Source organism: Pygoscelis adeliae, unplaced genomic scaffold (genome assembly GCF_000699105.1).
Source record: "Pygoscelis adeliae isolate BGI_AS28 unplaced genomic scaffold, ASM69910v1 Scaffold36, whole genome shotgun sequence".
In the NCBI taxonomy this organism is placed as follows: Eukaryota; Metazoa; Chordata; class Aves; order Sphenisciformes; family Spheniscidae; genus Pygoscelis; species Pygoscelis adeliae.
This window is the reverse complement of record NW_008824934.1, coordinates 5,494,231-5,512,555: the sequence shown is the minus strand read 5'-3', so window position 1 is coordinate 5,512,555 and position 18,325 is coordinate 5,494,231. Positions and strand designations below refer to the sequence as shown.

Sequence of the window (18,325 nt, the reverse complement as noted above, 5' to 3'; positions counted from 1 at the left end):
GCTGATCAATCTTTGCGTCTACATTTGCCACTGCTACCTTGCACAAGATATCTATGAGAAGTCCCTTACTGATAGCAGCTGCCTTGCGCTTGCGAACTGGCTTCATGATGCTGATGACGCTGCTAGGCTGGAGAGAGGGCTGGAGCCAGTAGGAAGTATTCTCTACGTTGGCCATGTAGATCCTCAGGCTGCCATCTTCACACAGGAGGATCATAGTGGTCCTCTGCTGCTCATTGCAGGCTGTGTGACGGATGGCCACCATGTCCTGAATCTGCAAAGGCAAGCAATGCAGGTCAAGGAAAGGACCTGGCAACTGCTGCTTGAAGAAACAAACTCTTTGCATTAGAAAAGCTGCGAAGACTAGAGATCTTGTTGATGGAACAACAAGAAAACACATTCAAAGGGCCAAAAATACAGGGAACTATGACCAACCTTTGCTTTGGCTGGCAAGGTTTTAATCTCCTGGATGAGAAAGGTGTCTGGCTTCACCATCACCACCAGTGGGACACCTGTGGTTTGCTGAACACAGCACACCAAGCCAGGATGGTTCATCACCTCAGACCACTGACACAATGCTGGTGAAGTCTTACTCCCACCATTTGAACTGCAAGAAATGGAGGGCAGAATGACATTAATTTAAGAAGCAACAGGTGAAAACACACAAAATCCATCACCATTCAAATCAGTTAAAGTTTCTTAAAGGAATTCAAAGCAGTGCATTGACGAACAACCAGGAACATCAGTGCCCCGTTTATAGGTGAGAAACCCGAGACAGTCACTTCAGTGGGCAGAAGGCACAAGCATCCCAATTCACAACCCTCATCTCTACCCTGAAAACTTGAGGAAAGACACTTCCTTAGTTTCGGGCATAAAATGTTACTAAGGAAGTAATTTTAAAATGGCTTTCAGCTATCTTTTTTATCTGAACAGATGCACAGTTCCATGTTTCACCACACCCAGTGGCACTAAATCTGTGTGACTCTGCTCACTGGAAAAAAAATAAAGCTGCAAAAAGACTAAGCCAAACTCGACTGGGGCTAGGGAGCTCTTGGAACCTGACACTTCTACAGAGCCTACTCACGACAGTGGCTTTGTGTCAGGCTAGTCAAGAGTCTGTGGCCTAAATGCCCAGTTCTGGTTGTCAGAACAGATGACAGAACAGCTTTTTTCTTGCCACATTCATAACATAAAAGATTGGTTTCCCTCAAGGGAGCCTGAAAATGAGCCTTAATATGCACAATACACAAGGTCCACTGCAGTACTATTGCCGAAAGGAAACAAAGGCTTCCTGCTCTGCAGCCTCCGCAAGAGTGGGTAATCCCATCGGTTCCAGCTGCTGCACCAGTAGCAGCTCCGCACTGTGCAGCAAGGCCGCTCTGAAGCCACCTTTCTGCTGTGAAATCTTAATGGGAAGAAAAAAATGCATACGTGCCCCGCTGCCGAAACAGCCAGCTTTGGTTTCAAATCTTTCTGCAATTAGGGCAGAAGCAACGTGAAAAGTAGCAAGAAATCATCAGTCAAAAAGGGGATCTTCACCACAAGCTTTGGCCATTCAGAGCTGGGATGTTAAAAATAATTAGTAATATTTATTAAAAATAAACAGAAATTAAAACTTCAGGGGAGCCTTCCACACAAGCCTCACCTCTTTATGTTAATCGGGAATAGCCGCTGCACTTCCAGATTGGCCCGGCTGATGGTGGCTGCAAAGGATTTGCCTTGACAGTAACTGAAGAACAACATCTGTAGCACGTGGGAGTAATACACTGACACGCCACCTCCTGCTACCTGGCCATTACTGTCCTGTAGGATCAGAGAGGAACAACCACATTTAAGATAAACAGACATCCTCCAAAACACTCTGTCAGGCTTTTAAATTTCTCATGATGGAATTACTCCAAAAGCCTCTCTCCCGCTCCCTCCCCACCAGTGAGAGAACGCAGCCCTAAACGGCAATTTTCTAAGCTCAACTCCTTGGTGAACTCATCCATCAGATACTTCAAAGGCTTTTGAAGGGGATACTGAGATTGCATACCCGTAGGCTGTAGGTAGCGCCTTCAGCTACCGCATCTGTGCGCTTGAATGTTATATGAGAATCTCACGTGGAGCACTCCCCATGTTCCCAGCTCATAAAAGAGCTTTCCTGAGGGCTGCCTTCTCATCTATTCCCCTGTTTTGGAGCAGGCTGGGGTAAAAAACACTGAGCGAAATGTGGACAGATTTTAAAAAGTCACCCCCAAGACTACAGAGCTGCTATTGACCAGAAACAAAGGCTCACTCCACCTCTGCAGCCCCAGCAATGGTCAGTAACTTTATCCATTCCGGTTACTGCACCTTTGGAGCGCCTCGCTCTGAGAACAGCACTGCTCTGAAGCCATCTCCCTGCTGAGAAATCCTGCTGGGCATGACTTCAGAGCCAGCCATGGAAAACATGCTCCATTTTCTAGATGAAAGGATCAAGGGGTTTAATTTTCAACCCCACCCCCTTTCACTGCAAGGATATTTCTCTCTTTAGAGGAATGGCAAGCTCATTGATCTAGATCAGGGGGCTTAAAAGGAAAAGGAAAAAAAAAGGGGGAAAAAAAGGAAACTTCTGCCTTCAAATGTAAGACACAAACAACAGAGAGAAAGCCACTGCAGCCCATACTACAAGAAAGGGAAGTCACCGGTACCTTTAGGTCCTCATGATTGACTTCAAGCACATTGGTGACATAGAACGGTCCATGCTGGGCACTGCTCGCCTCTTCCATGAGCTGCGTATAGATGTACCCAGCGGAGGACATGATCACTATTATGTTCTTCCCCTCCTCGTTGAAAAGGAAAGTGACATCCCTGATTTTGGAACTCGGTAGAAGGAAATAGAAAGTTGGACTCAAGGCGTCTACAGAGAGATCGTAAATCTGTGGGAAGAATCAAGAAAATAGTTAACTACTACAATACAAAACAGTGCACATGGACAAAAGTTGAGACAAGGGAATGCCTATTAGATGTTATAGTTCATTTTTTTGCTCTTTGAGTTTGCTTTTTCTTATGGCAACAGTAGCCAAACACCACAAATTTATATTTTCAATTTATTTCTAACTAAGAGTATTATCATATTCTTTTGCATGCAACTCCGCAAAGATCCAGACTCTACTGGCTGAAAGAAGACGACCACTTATCATCAACAGCTTATGATCAAACATACCTTCACAAAGTCTGCAGTCACAATAGCAAGCTCTGTTTGAGATCCTGGCAGCCACACAGCTTTAATGATGAAATTTCCAGTGGCTAGTTGGGGATGAAGTACCAAATGATCAGAGACTGATCCAGAGCTGCTGAATGTTAACACGTGGCAGTCCTGGAGTAATGAAAAAAATTGGTCAAGTATTAGAACAAAATGTTTATAAACATTTCAAGGCAAGAATGGAGCTAAAAGCCAGCATTCCTCTTAGTGCCACTAACGATTCATAGAGTAAGAATCTAAAATTCCTGCATTTGAGATGAATGACATGAAAGTTTGTAAAGAAAAAAAAAAACAAAACCCAAACCAAAACCACACAGAGTCCAGCTGTTTCTTAGCTAAATAATAGATTTGAGGATTCCGCACTGTGAAAGCTGAATCTAAATTTGGGAGAATACAAAAAAAGAGGAGTCACTGCTACAAAACACTACTTGTTACAGACTAGTTCTAACACACTAAGTTTCACGTGACTAAACCTTGACTCCTGTCTTAAAGTAAAACTGGCCTAAATACAATGAAGTATTATTTTATTTGAGGCAGTCTCATTTATTATATTATTCATACACGTACTGCTTCTTTTACTTCATATCTCTAGTAGGAAAGTGATTCATGAGCTAAAATTAGCGACAGACCTTTGGAGCTAGCTCTGCGCTAGCTCCTCAGAGGAAAGAAATACAGCTGGTTTTGAGCTGATGTTTCCAACTGCCTAGAAAAGGGTTTGTCAGGCACTTACTTTCAGTCCACACACGGCTAGGTAGTCCTCCTTGCAGGGATTTCCAGTTAGGCTCAGTACAGTAAACGGAACCGGTGCAGACGCAAGGCGAGTAAGGGTCAATTTTCTTTTGCTGGAGTCTGCTTGTTTGAGCAACGCTGAGAGCTGAAGGACTGTAATCTGCAGAACAAACTGAACTTAGTTACCCAGCTTTACAACTGAGTGGAAAAAGGCATTTCAATTTCAGCTCTATGACTGCCCCCCCCCATTTTCACTGTTTCTGCTGTAAGAACTCTTTTCTCTGAAGAACGAGAGGCTTTTCTAAGCTATGCAATACTTCACAGAAGATCCAGATCTCAGGACAGGCAGAACAAATCATGTTCTGCTTGGTGTTCAGTGCTCTAAGGCTGTTTCATTTTCCTTTACAATCCAACATTCTCTACAGAGTTAGAGAACTCACCTTGCCCTTTTCGTGACTCACAGCCAGGTGCTGCCGACGTCCATGCGGGGATGACAGCACACACATCGCCACCCGCCTCAGCACATGAGCGCTGATCAGCTGCCGGATCGTCTGGCCCTGGTCACCACTGTAGTTCATGCGGACGTTCTCAAAAGCACCTTCTTGAGAGCCAAGAGTTGGGACCTGAGTCATTAGTAAAAGCATGCAAAAGTATATCACTGAAATTTTTCTGTTTAAAAGCGATCTCACCTATCCACAATCCAATGACTCCTTTAGTATCATACCATCAACTGATCTGTCATTTCTACTGACTTGTCCAAAGTATGTAGCTCATTGAGAGCTTGCTGTGCACGACTGCTGCTCCCCATGGCTGAAGCTTGCTGGAAGTTTATCTGAATGGCATCCATCAGGAAATTCAGCATCTCCAGCACCAAAGGTGCAAAGGAGAAGTTGGCCTACAAGAAAGAGATAAGGCAAGTGAGGCACAAGATGCTCCTGCTGGGAGCCTTCGCAAGAGCTGCACGTCAACCGGTTTTTAAAGCCTGACACCACTTTTATGATCCCTCTTATCATAAAGAAGAACATAAGAATCAAGCAATTTGGCTGATAACCAACACAGTCTGCCCAAGATCCTCATCATAAACCATCTTCTTGTAACAGCTAGCTGATAATTGTACCTGGGACTGCAATTCCTCTCGACAGCCCTCAACATTTCTACACAGGCTGCTCTTCTTGGGTTTTTCTTCATCGGGGCCCTTCCCCTCACTGATGGTGACCTTGGCTTTCTCTGCAGGAGAGGTGCTTGCATGGCGAATGACACTCTCGGGCACTCTGGGCTCACTCTGGAAGGCGGATTCTTTCATGGTAGAGCTCATACCACTGCTGGGAGTTCTCTTCACCAAAGCCTGGGAATGACACAGCAATGCTGAAAGCCCAAACCAGACCCCGTCTTACCACTGATGAAATGAATACAGATTGTAGTAGCAGCAAGATTAACGTAATTTTAAAGAAATAGAGTGCAATTCTCTTAAACCGCAATTTTAAAGAAATAACACAACAGTGTCCTGCATGCCACTCTCCACCAAAGTATTAGAAAAACTTTCCTATTTCACATAAAGTTACTTTGTTTGCTTCCAGTGGAAAACATGGGAAAAGGTGGCATCTGACTGGTGTGTAGCTTAAGCTAACTGGCAAATTCTGTAAAGGTAGGTGGAATCCCAGTAGTCACTAGGACAGGGATTTGCCAATGCGCTTATTTGGTACAAAAAAAAAAAAAAATCACCAGGCAAGCTGTAAATTAAGAGGGTTCATTATAAAGCCAATGCCTTCAAGTCCTAGGACTCTTATGCACTCGTATCATGACGTAACTTATTGCAGAACAGAAACCTCTGCAGAAGACTTTAAAAACTCAAGAAATCACAGCTTGTATGTTGACATGAAGACACTTTACCAGGCAGCTGCCATCTTCCTTGGCTCCACAGTCACAGAAGAACGATCCGTATTTGGCATAAGAAATTTCATGATCCTTGTGACAAACTTTAGCACAAACTGTGCAAACACCAACCCCATCAACCATCTTGCAAGTGTGACAGTGATACCTGCACAAAATAAGCCACATGAGTTATAAAATACAGTGCCTCAGGAAGGTTCCACAGACTGCAGTCCACAGACTGTTTCCTTCTCAATGGCCAGAAATATCAGTCTGAAATTCTGAACACAAGTTTGAGATTCTTACCAATGTTGATTCATGAATTCTTTCTGTGTGATGGTGAAGGTACAGAGTTTATTACAAAGAGAATCTTCATCCTGTCAAGAAGAAAGTTGTTTTAGAAAGGTGTTATAACTGCAGCTGCAGTAAAGGCACACGGTACAGAATACATTCCTCAGACACTAAATGAGCACTTTAAGAACAGCAAGTTTTAGCACCACCTAGCTAAAAGAAGGCAGCTGGTATCAAACCACATGGAAAGAGGAGATGGCAACATTTTATAGCAACTCGAAAGAGTGAATCAAGAAAACAGTAACAAAAATAATATATTGGGACAACAAGTTTTAAAGAATGCATTAATAACAGCTTTTTTTCCCCACCCAACAGCACTTAAAAGCCTTATCTAAGTTGCTTGTTGATATAAAAGCTAGTAATTGACAAACAAACCAGTAGGAACAAACCCATCTTACTCCATTTCTTCCTTTTATTTTCTAAAGAAAAAAACTTTTAACTTTTGTTGACTTCACAAAGGCAAAAGATCTCCGCATGAATGGCAGATATTCTCTTCCAGATCTGACAACTAGGGTTCTTCACTCAGTCTCACATTAGGAATAAACAATAACAACATCTTAATTTATAACCTGAGTAATTCTGATTTGGAAGCTGCAAAATAATCCTCATCTGACTTGCAGCATTAACTGTGACTATTGCCTACCGAATCTTCAGCTTGAGAGTCCTCCTCCTCCACTGCCAACTCTTCTACCCAGTCTGAATCTACCTCAATCGCCCGTTCCTCTCCATCAACAGAGAGATGACTTGGTCCTTGGCCACTGGTCTGGCTCAGTGCATTAGTGACATCGGCCAGGTAGGAGACAATATGGCATGTACACTCCAGGATAGTCACATGCTATAGAGTAGAGATGAATGAAAATGAGAGGCAACTTAGATTCCATAACAGCTGCTATAAGGCAAGAAAATATAACAGTCCCCCCGACCAAATCGCTTTAAAACTCCCGCTACGCAACCAAAACAGGACAGTTGATACAGCTCATGCTTGAGATTTATTCCTGCAAGTTAAGCAACAGTCACATGTCTTACCTTCCCTTGCATGACATTTGCATTCATTTTTTCTACCACATTCTTTTGAGACAGGTATTTCTTGCTGCAACACAAAAGAGTGGAGAAGATCATTACAACTGACAGTCTTTGGGAAGTATAAACTCAGTTCTCACTAATAGCTTCAAGCATTCAGTTTGCTTTAGATTAGCAACAGGAAATTTATAAATGCAGTAATTAAACCATCAAGAGTGGAAAATACAAAGAAACCACATGGTTGTTCTTAACAGGGGACACAGGTCAGCCTCTCTCAGACACTTCATATTCCAAACAACAAACAATAAACTAAAAAATAAGCACGTGTCAGTAAACATAAACTTCTGTCCCCAAATTACCAGGAAAAAAAAACATTAATATCAGTCTAAGTGATGCAAATGAACAAACAGTATGCAGTTCGCTCTTACCATCTGCCCAGCCAATCAACAGCAGCACCATGAAGCTGGAGGTGTCCCGCACCTTGTCCTGCACTAGCCAAAGTTGCCATCACGACCATCAGTTCAGGAAAGCCTGTGCCATCACCGTTGGCCAACATTTCTGTTGCCATTGGTATTAGAGTACTCAGCAGAACAGTGCACACGCCTTCTCCGACTTGGCTAATCAAAAAGAAGCAAGTTTCAGACACGGTATATCACCTGCTGAAATACAGCTAAGCCCCACACTGCCAGGAGCACTGACACAGCAATGCTTTGAGGGCAAACAGCCACGCCTGGCAAACAGAAAGCTGACAAGAAGCCATCAGCAACTCACAAGTAATTTGCACACCTAGAGAACAAAGGAAATGAACAGCACACAACAGAAACGACAAAGGCTGTACTTTACCTGTTTTCCCGAACAATGTAAGTTGTCAAGAGTTGCAGCAGTTGCCTGTTCTCTTGAACAACGTCCAGTTGATCTGAGTCTTTGGGTGGGGACATGGTCATCCTGGTTAACCAGGCCTGGAGACGTACAGGCTCCACACAAGCCAGCTGAGCCAGAGAGCCACAAAGTCGCAACAGGCTGGGGTTGGGACTCTTCTCAGCTGGTGGAGAAAATTACTAGTGAGTGACAGATGCTACAGTGAATGTGTTTGAAGATGGCTTTCCATTGAAAGTGTGAGGCTGTCACTCCACTTCCTTTTAGAGCTTTTCTTTCAAGCATCTTCATATCGCAGTCTAATACAAGAACAATATAAGGTGGATAAAGGCAGGACGGAAGAGATTCAACAATCACTTACTTAGCTGGAAGAGCTTGGTGAAGAATTTCAGCACCCTGTTACAGAACTTCGCTGAGAGGTTTTCATTGGCTGTCGCCATCATGATCTGGACCAGTTCTCCACTATATGGAGGTGGGAAATCAAGTCAGCTTTGTAAAAGACAACCCATTCCTTTTTTTCATTTGCACTCAGTTATATCTGCCCTCACATTTAAGATTGGTAATAGTTTGTATAACATTGCTCAGCACAGCCGCCAAGTCACAGAAAGCGCTTTCAGACAAAAAGCAAACTCTTAGCTCGGACTAAAACCTGTAAATCTCATGAGCTCCTGAGTAGCATATCAGTATTTTCCACATATCAAGTCACAAAAGGGCCTATATTGGTTTCCAAACCAAAATTCAAGATTTTCTTGCCTATTTTTCCCTTCTATGTTAACAAAGTACAACAGCCAGCCACCAGACTGCTTCCATTTTGAACTGCTGAACAAGCAGAGAGCAAAACCAGACAATGGTCGGCTTTCTAATAGAAAAAAACTTCCCTCCAGTTCACCCTCATATCTCTTCAGAACATTGTTGTTGTGCTATGCTGTTTCCATCACAATTTGTCTTCATAATTCTAAGTCAGGCCAACACCCCACCTCCACCCTTAAAATTATCAACCTATTGCCCCGAGGAAGCACTGAGAGAACTTGGGATTTTGCAACTGCCTTATAGACCAGCATCTCTCAAAAACCTCCTTATAACGCCTTTGACAAAACAACCATCTTGCAAGATTCCCCACTGATGACCACTATGAGAACTCGCTGAATATTTAATTTGGAGTGACAAAGACCTAGATCCTCTCCCACACAGAAAATCTTTTCACACTCTGCTGCGCTGCTTGAAGAGTACCCTATCCTTACAGGGTTCTGCCTTTTCCTGCGCAATGGCATTAACATCACTTAGGTGTTGACAGTGACAAACTAAGAGAAAAAGGAAGAGAAACAAAGTCCTTGGGCTACAACTTTCAGGATGACTTCACCTTTCTGAAAAGAATTCCTCCATGGCTTTTCGGGCCTGGCTGCTCTCCAGCTGTTTCTCCAGATGCTGCAAACATTCCTCCAAGATGGACTCATCCAGGCCACTGGGGATCAAAAGATGCATGTTAAATAAGAATATCTAAGAGCAATTTCAACAATTTCAACAACTCTGAGAGCCAAGAAGTGATCAATTTTGCTAATACAATTCTAATAAACTTTCCACTAGCTGAAAGCAGCTCTCCTTCCAAGAGACAGAAGAAAAATAATTGATGAATAAACATACATAAACACCAACAAATCCACCAAATGTTCAGGAAAAAAAAGTGGCATGCGATGCTGCAGGCAAGTTAGAGAGTCAGAAAACTAGAAAAATCTAGACCTTTCAGACTGCTCACATTACAAATTCCTCTAAATGGCGGCTCTTTTTACACTTTGAGTCTCTTTTAGTGTTACTCCTCCCTATTCTCTCCCATGATCATCCCCACTCCGCAACGCACCCTGCAAGTAAAATCCAATTACGTTTACATTCTCTACCAGAAGGCGCAGTAGATTTCCCTCTGAATACCTTCCATCCAGAGAGGATCAGTGTTAAAAAGATGGAACATCATCATGCCTAATGGTTTTATGTTTCAGATGGGTAGAATCAACATCTGCGCATCAAGCTTATTCCCTCTATACACTCAGAGAGTAAGGGGTGGGAAGCACAAATCTGGCTAGTTTGCTATGATAAAGCGGGGATTAGCCATCCTTATAAACGGCAAGAACAGAGACAAAGGAATATAAAGCAAGTTAGGTCGGCATCTTCAGCTTTGATTTTGTGCTTGTATTTACATAATTTTCTATTTGCTTAAATAAAAAACTATCCAAATATATACATGTTCCATCCAGAGTTACAAGAGATGATTAAAATCCACACTGCCTGAATGGCAGGGCTGGAAATTCTGGTAACGTGAATAAAGTATCTTGTATTTTTAGTCTGCAAGTATAGAAGTCTTCAACAGATAAAAATAAGCTGATTTTTCGCCTTTCTGTTGTGCTGTTCAAGAACCAACACTGATGTTTAAACATATGATACTAATTCTTTGCGTACAGCTTTCTTGGAGGAGAACTACAAGCCACACAGCCTGTTACCTGTTTGGATCAGAGTGATGGGCCAGTATGTTATAGCATCCTGTGATCAACTTCTCATAAACACGTGCCAGGAATTCATCTGATTCTGCAGGGCCCAAGATCCTTTCTAGGGAGTTGCTGCTTATCTCTGCCACACTCTCTGTGCTGGTCTCCAAAAGGAGAGGCAATAGGGAATGAATCACCTGTGGCGGGTTCAAATCATCTGACCAGCTTGGAAAGAAAAGAAAACAAGTTAATTCTCTGTATGATGTATCAAAGAACACCCTTACTAGATAAATCAGAAGTCACACAAGTCTGGATGGAAGTCTGTGATAAAAACCCTTTTTAGAAAGCCAGGATAAATACACCGACCCAGCCGTTTTTCCTCTCAGAAAAATTGTTCTCATTGGAAAACTCTACACGTTACTTTTGCATACATACAGCTACAACATTTTCCTAGACAGTCACACTATCGCATAGTATGGCTTTTGGACTTGTCTGCAGTGTCAACAATTATTATTTTGTTTCAGAATATCTTAAAGTAAGTCCCTGGGAAAAAAAATAATTCTTCCATTTCCCTTTTTCTTTAAGCTTTGAAAACAAAGGAATGATATCACACAAGGGACTGGTAACAAAACAGAAATTAATTAACTAGATCCATATTGCCTCAGTTCATATCTCAGTTTCTTCAAGTCCCTATTTAACAAAAAGGACTAAAGGTTTCTCTCAGGGAGTCTGACTTTTAGAGATACCAGATCAAGGCAGAAAGGCTATTTTTCATTCATTTAGAATTTAGAATTGTACACTGAAAGTAACTCCGTTAAAGGCTTAGTTCAAAATACAGCACCAGTTCACTAAGTGTTGCAGCTGAACAGTCTGATGAAGACAAGACATTCAGAAGAGCAGACAGATCTATACAGCAAGAATGTAATATAAAAAACCATCACTTACACAATAAGATCCCCAGTGAGTCTGACCAGGGAGAGAAGGGTGTGTTTTAGGGAAGCTGCAAGAGGTAGACTTTGGCTGCAGAGAGTACCGAGGTGGGCGGCCTGAACTGCACTGATGTAGCTTTCTGCGGGGATCGTGTCATTCGCAAAGGCATTGCGCTAAGGATTGAGACACGCACAAAAATCAGAACCATTTATCTTTAACAGCAAGACAAACTGCCTGCCATTCCCAGCAATTCATGGAGTTAAGATCAGACCAGATCAATCCACGAGGCTGGACTCACCCATGAGCCAATGTTTGGAAACTCATTTGTATGAATGTTGTTCCATGATTCACATAAAGTCTGCACAGCTGATGGCAAGTTCTGAACAAGTGCTGGACCTGCAATTAATACGGAATTGTACGTCGTTGAGTAATTTCACGGGTCCTATTGAAAACCAGAATGCTTCTACAACACTGTTTAAAACTCGATCATTTGATTAAGACACAACTGTAGCTAAGTTGAGCTGTAATTCTACTGAGGGCTAGTTTCATGCTTTTCTACAAGTCAAAATTATCCCTAAAGTTTGCAAGACCTTCCCAGCTTCTTTCACTTTATTAAAACAACAGGAAACATGGCACAAATACTAATTTGCAGCAGTCTTCAACACATCAACATTTCATAATTCCCCTTACTATGCCATGCCACCGGAGTACCAACATGGTTATAAAAGCATTTCAACAAGCCAGATAAGCCCACAAGGTAGTTACTCTTTCAAGGTTTGCCCAACTTTTTCAGTTGTTAGGATACTAAAAGGAAAAGACTTCCCAGTCTGCTGCTGACAGGATAATGCACTCATTTGAACAAAGTGGTCGAGAACACATTAGCCAGCATACAGCTTTGAAATTGAATGTTGGCAGCATTGTAGAAAGCTACACCTACAGAGAGAAGAAAATCTGAACTATCCAGTACCCTCACCTAGAGTATTAGACTTGCAACGGCTGGATCCAATAGCCAGGACAGCAGCATAGCCTCGTAGCTTCTCTTCAGAAGGTTTGTTCTCAGTGGAGCCCTCTTCAGACAGGCTCCGTAGCAAGTAAGATCTACATTCGGGATGGAAAGGATTTATTTCGGGAAACAGCTCTGCATTTCAGAACTAAGTGTGTCAATATAGTGGCAGATAAGAAAGCAAACTTCTGAAGTTCTGCCCCGTACTTTGTGTTATACCACTAAGGGAGTTCTTGGCTTTTATCTCCTCTAAGCTACTTACCAGGAAAAGTGCCCACTCAAAAGAAAAAGCTGATTTACTTTTGCTTTCTTCTACACAGGTTCTAACGAGAGTTTAGAAGACTGCAGACTCTTAATATAAGAATTAAACACCCTCTCTTTCTTGATGGTCTGACAGTCTCACTATTATCTCAGTGAAATAACCTTAAGTAGCACTATCCTAGACAGTGGTAAGAGGACATTCCATCTTTGGAGGAAAAGCTGGTTTTGCAAGCTTGCAAGAAAGTCTTGAAAGATCAGGCAAGGAGGCTACTTAGAAACAACAGCTTCACATACACGGCTTGAGAAGCTACTTTTTATTCTTCTTTTAAAACAATCAACGCTCTAGAGGACATAAATTAGAGTAATTATACTAAAAAAAAAAGCACCTACCTCTGAGAAAACAAAAAACAAAGTGCAAAGAAAGCCCTGTGCACAGAAGAAAACTGTATTCCTACTAGCGACCCTAAGGACTGTACCTGGTAAATGTAGCGTAAGTGTCAATAAGCTGTAGCGTAGCAGGCAGGAGGTTCTTGGTTATCTCTGAAGACTTGTGTGGATCAGTTTCTGCAGCTAGCTTGGAAAAGTGCTCATCTAGAGAAACCTGGATCTTAGAAATTGCAGCATCAAGAGTGTAAATGGACTGTAAACTGGGAACTTCGTGCAGTTGGAGAATAGTTGTGCAATCAACACCACAGAAAGAGGATATCTTAAAATACAAAGGGATGTAACAGTAAGTGCAAATCATTCCACAAAAATAGAAGCTCCTTATGCACAATTGCATTCACACCACCTTACCTGTCGAGCAAAGTATTCCTCTGCTATTTCCACATCGTACTTCACTGAGTTGCACTTGCTGGAGGCCAATTCAATGAGAGAAGCAGCATGGTCAGCCTTCATGCCCTGCTTGGTAAGGTGATCCTACAGATGCCGAAAAAAGACCTGTCACACTTTAAAAGCACTCTATAATTAACCACTCTGCCGATTACCAGGCTAGAACACTTCAGAAAACACGGACCCAAGTTCCCATTTCTCACCACCATGCCCACATAACAAATCCCACATGCAGTCGGCACGGAAGAACAAGAGACTGGCATTCTTACTATCAACAACATTACAAAACACCCCTATAAAGATGAGGCCGTACCTTGATCCACGTGACATAAGAAGTGATTCGCAGACGGGAAGACCAGCGCAATGTGTGTAAAATATCACATTCGCTCATCTCTGGTGTGTTCGTAGCCAATTGATTCATGTAGTTTTTGGATGGAGGCAAAATCCCTAGTATCCGCCACAGTATCAAGAAGTAGTACTGAAGTGCACAGGCTTCCTAAACAAAAGTACAGTTGGACAAATTAATAAAGAAAGATTGCAGTTTCAATCATTACAGCTACTGAAATTCTCTCATCAGACCCTCTAGACTCCTGTAGATGTGCCAGATCAGATGAACACATACTGGACTGAGTTTCTGTCATATTATACAACAAATTATGCAACAAAGAGGAGTGAGAAAGGAGAAAGATTATACAAATTTTTTCTGCTTCATTGTATTCTAGTCAGACCTCCTGGAATTACCAGCCACATACAGCAAGTCTAAAACATGTTTTGAATTAAAAACGCCTATGAGATGTGCCGCCACCATAAACACTACCATTAACTATGGTATTTTTAAGTTCCTCACTACTCCAACTACTCTCCAAAATACTTCGGTTAAATACTTTGCTTGAAAATACTACGTTTGAAAACTTGTTATTCTTCAACACAGACAACATTACAGCTACACAGTCTTACCAGTGCAGTGACATTTTTGTTCTCTTTCCTCCTGAGTGTATCAAACTGTGACCCAGCTGCAAGTAATGAAGTCAGGGCTGTGTAAAGCTCATCATACTTCATAGTCCTAGAGAAAAGGACCTCACAAACCTGCAAGAGATGACAAGTCAGGATCATTGCTTTGCAAACTGCACAGCTCTGCCTTTATATACAGTCAAGCTCTTCTCTTAAGTATTCAGAATGCCCACAGACCAAAACTATGCAAAATAAAACTTCAGGAAGTTAATTCTGACTGGTATTTCTCTCCCCAGTCGAAGTACCAATGAACTGGTTATAAGGGAGCATGCATGAAGCAAGCCCATAACCTTGATGACAACAAATTTAGCGAGGAAACAAAACCCAGGAAGAACATGGAGCAAAATGATGAGAAAGCAACTCTAATGCCACGTGTCTTTGTCTCAGATGTTTCAGCAGCACTGAAAAATAAGTGTGGATATGATAGGGCTCTCTATCATAGCATACATATTTGAATCACAAGTGTTACTACAAGTAGTCCAACACTTCTTCAGCGACTTTGCATACTGACTTCCCTGACATGCAATTAGGTGCAAAAAGGAATCCCATGTTATCTTATCCAGCCACTATTCTGTTCTCCACTTAGTGAAAAATCTCTGGTCTCTCTGCTTCATCAAGTCTTTCTTTCTTATCTATTTTCCCTGGCACTTGTCAAAGCAACATGGCCCTCTGAAGGCTTACAGAAAGGTCTTTAAAACAGAAATCCCAATACCGTGCTATCTAGACGGTTCAGATCATCCTCAGAAGCTTCTAGAGATAGGATGCAGTAGAACCTGGGCTGTGGAACTGCGTCTGGAACATGAGGACAGAAAATAACGTTCAAAGTGACAGGTTTAATTAGGCAGTATTGTGTTATCCTCTTTCCTCCATCCCCACAACGTCTCCCATTTTAAGACTACTACCAGATTCTACTAAGATAGCTCCATGACACATTTTATGTGCTCTAACCTATGGTATGCAGCCAAGGTTTTCCTACTCCTACAATCCTGGCACAATAAATACATACTTATTTTGAATTACTTATAACATACTCCTAGATGACAATAATTTTGTTTAATAAAACTTTTATTGCATTACTACATGCATTTTTATCTATTGTTAACTATGCCCATTAAAAGTAGGAAAAGCTACCCACGCCAGGGCACAGGAAGGGCTCTCATTTATTTGTAAAAGCAAATCTTGGAATAAAAAATTCCTTACATTTTCTTTCTTACCTGATGAACAGTGTTTGGTCCAGTTTTCCTCCACTTCTTTAAACCCATGATAAAGTGGGACAGATGTTCGTCTGCTACTGTCCTGGGATCCACTCACCCAGCCAATGGGTGGAGTCAGCAAATTATATTGCACCTAGGTTAAAAAAAAAACAAACAAAAAACCACTCATGGCATCCTTGCCATTAAAGGTGTAGGGGGGAAAAATACCACCAACAACAGAAAAAGAACCATAAAAAACAAACAACCCTGTTGCTAAAACACAATCATTCCCAGCTTCTGAGGGAAGCCCTGGACCCTATCTTATGATTTTAATTCTGTAGTGAGCAGCTTAAATCAATGGTCAAACTTCCAACAACTGAAAAAGCCACGCACAAAACACTAGCAACCCATTAATGAGAACAATGCCAAAAACCTCAACAGTGAAAAGCTAAAGCAAGGACATGGTATACAAGCTATTTGTGAAGTGGTACCTACATACCCAAAGGCTCAAGATTTTGAAAGATAGGCGGGGCATTCATCCTGTCCTTACCAGGATTTATTAGGACAGTAGTTGCACCAGGAATTTATACTCATAACTGAACCTGCTGCTAGGAATCAGCAACTGTAGTTAGTAATGCATTATAAATCCAAAGGCTGGTAACAACATCAAAACCAATTTACTCCCAAAGGCCATGAAGAGACCAGAACACACCAAATGATTGCCTGTTACAGATTTCTGCTGGGTGACCAATTAAATATCCATGATGTCAAAATCTTACCTGTTCAAATAGGTACACGGGGGCCTTGGAATACTGATGGAGCAGGTAGTCAAACACCAAGAGTAGACGTGCCACAATAAGTGGCACAGAACATTGCTGGGTATCCATGTTCACTGTCAGCTCCACAATTGTCTGGATACAGAGCATCATGATAGATCTGCGGCCCCTCTCAGAGAAGTTGTGAAAAATAAGCAGCAGCAGCTGGAGATGTTCAACATTCAGATCTTCTGTGTCACTGGGAAGAGTTCCCTGCAAGGCATTTTGCTTCAGTGTGCCCACAAACCTGACAACAGGAGAGGAAATTTCTGAAGTTTACTTTTCTCCTTGCTTAGACCTCTCTTTAAAATCTCTTTAACTAGAGGTTAGAGAAACATTGTCATAATTCTATTTTTTCTGCTTATCCTTCTAATACTGGCAATTTAATAAATTTTTCGCTACATTGTGTATTGGAATAAGACTACGCAAACAGTAAAACTTACAGAAATTCAATTAGCGGCAAATGCATTTGATGGAAAATATGAACCATCATTCAAAGGGAGAAAGAGAGATGCAAACTTGTTCCCACAGGAAAGGCTGTCCGCTGTAGCTTTAAGCCAGCTAAACCCTATCAGAGACCTTCACGTTCAGGTAATGGCAGAGAGGAAAAATCTTGGCACCATCGTAACAGAACCTACCAGAAACCTGCTGAAATAAGATATTCGCCTTCCCTTTTTAAAACCAGCATTGCTGTAAGTAATTCAGCCTCCACCCGCAGTTAAATCCTGATTCTAGGTTTCATCTCCTATGCTCTAGGTGAAGGACTCCAGCAACACGGAAGACTGACCCTCTGCTCCTCCAAGTATCACATACCATCACCGCTCAGAGAACACACACACTTGTTACGCCAGTCCCAGAGCATTTTCACTTGATAGAAAATGAGAAAGGTAAGAGATGACTGATTTTCAGCTTAATGTAAAATTATCTCACCTTTCCCAAACTTTAAGGCATTCTGGAACGTCAGGATCCCCCTGGGCGGTGGCTTTATGCTGCCAAATCAGGAGAAGTCGCGAGAGCACTGACAAACTTTGAGGATGGATGTAGAGAGGCCACGGACCTTCAGAAAAAGGGGCAACTCCCAGCTGCTGAAGAAGTGTGTTCTGGAACAAAACAGAGACTTGTTGAAAAGAGGTAGGTCCTGTTTGATGCTTTAACTAAAAGCATGATCTGAACCTATAGATGACAATGAAGAGCAGGGCTCACAGAGCTCATAAGGGTTCACACAGCAATATCTCTCCTATCTCAAATATATGGCATAGCTACTGAGGGACACTTACGCTGTCACTTTGCCACCTAGAACACAACAAACTTTCAACTTCAATGCCAATGCAGAAAAAATGGCATTAATGAGCTCTACTAATTTACTGTGATATCACAGCAGGAGAGATAATGCTACTGTGTTCAGTATCAAAGAATTTGGAAGAAGACCCCTTTAACTGATCACAGTAACGCTTGCTTCTTTTCAAAAGTCCAACTGCTTTAAAAAAAAACAACAACAGAGTATTTTAAATACGGTAGAAAACAGTCAACAAAAAGTACAGGGATTGAATTCACTGATTGGTAAGCAGATTTATAACCTCTACTTATAGCGTTAAGTCGGGTCAGCTCATGACCTAGCAAAGAAACCTAGAGGCTACAAAGTGAGCGCATGAAAGCAAAAGGATTAATTTGATTCTCTCCTGAGAGAATTCCAAGGCCTTTTGGCATCAGTCCTGACAGCAAAGCAAATCTGCAGGAAT

General features: G+C 41.9%; 1 protein-coding gene across 1 annotated transcript in view; it reads right to left on the bottom strand.

Moving 5' to 3' along the window:
* UBR4 (ubiquitin protein ligase E3 component n-recognin 4) overlaps positions 1-18,325 on the bottom strand; it is a 77,511-nt gene that overhangs the window by 50,681 nt on the left and 8,505 nt on the right. Inside the window, exons 18-46 of the mRNA XM_009325313.1 lie at positions 17,517-17,686; positions 16,551-16,833; positions 15,793-15,925; positions 15,291-15,370; positions 14,525-14,653; positions 13,881-14,063; positions 13,532-13,654; positions 13,213-13,442; positions 12,446-12,570; positions 11,771-11,868; positions 11,488-11,645; positions 10,558-10,767; positions 9,429-9,530; positions 8,430-8,530; positions 8,036-8,234; positions 7,621-7,809; positions 7,199-7,262; positions 6,816-7,007; positions 6,128-6,198; positions 5,843-5,990; positions 5,070-5,297; positions 4,677-4,847; positions 4,393-4,575; positions 3,954-4,112; positions 3,185-3,337; positions 2,670-2,897; positions 1,643-1,800; positions 433-604; positions 70-271 (exon numbers count right to left, since the gene is read on the bottom strand). Of these exons, the coding sequence (XP_009323588.1) occupies positions 70-271; positions 433-604; positions 1,643-1,800; positions 2,670-2,897; positions 3,185-3,337; positions 3,954-4,112; positions 4,393-4,575; positions 4,677-4,847; positions 5,070-5,297; positions 5,843-5,990; positions 6,128-6,198; positions 6,816-7,007; positions 7,199-7,262; positions 7,621-7,809; positions 8,036-8,234; positions 8,430-8,530; positions 9,429-9,530; positions 10,558-10,767; positions 11,488-11,645; positions 11,771-11,868; positions 12,446-12,570; positions 13,213-13,442; positions 13,532-13,654; positions 13,881-14,063; positions 14,525-14,653; positions 15,291-15,370; positions 15,793-15,925; positions 16,551-16,833; positions 17,517-17,686 (4,642 nt within the window). The remainder of the gene's footprint in view (positions 1-69; positions 272-432; positions 605-1,642; positions 1,801-2,669; positions 2,898-3,184; positions 3,338-3,953; positions 4,113-4,392; positions 4,576-4,676; positions 4,848-5,069; positions 5,298-5,842; positions 5,991-6,127; positions 6,199-6,815; positions 7,008-7,198; positions 7,263-7,620; positions 7,810-8,035; positions 8,235-8,429; positions 8,531-9,428; positions 9,531-10,557; positions 10,768-11,487; positions 11,646-11,770; positions 11,869-12,445; positions 12,571-13,212; positions 13,443-13,531; positions 13,655-13,880; positions 14,064-14,524; positions 14,654-15,290; positions 15,371-15,792; positions 15,926-16,550; positions 16,834-17,516; positions 17,687-18,325) is intronic.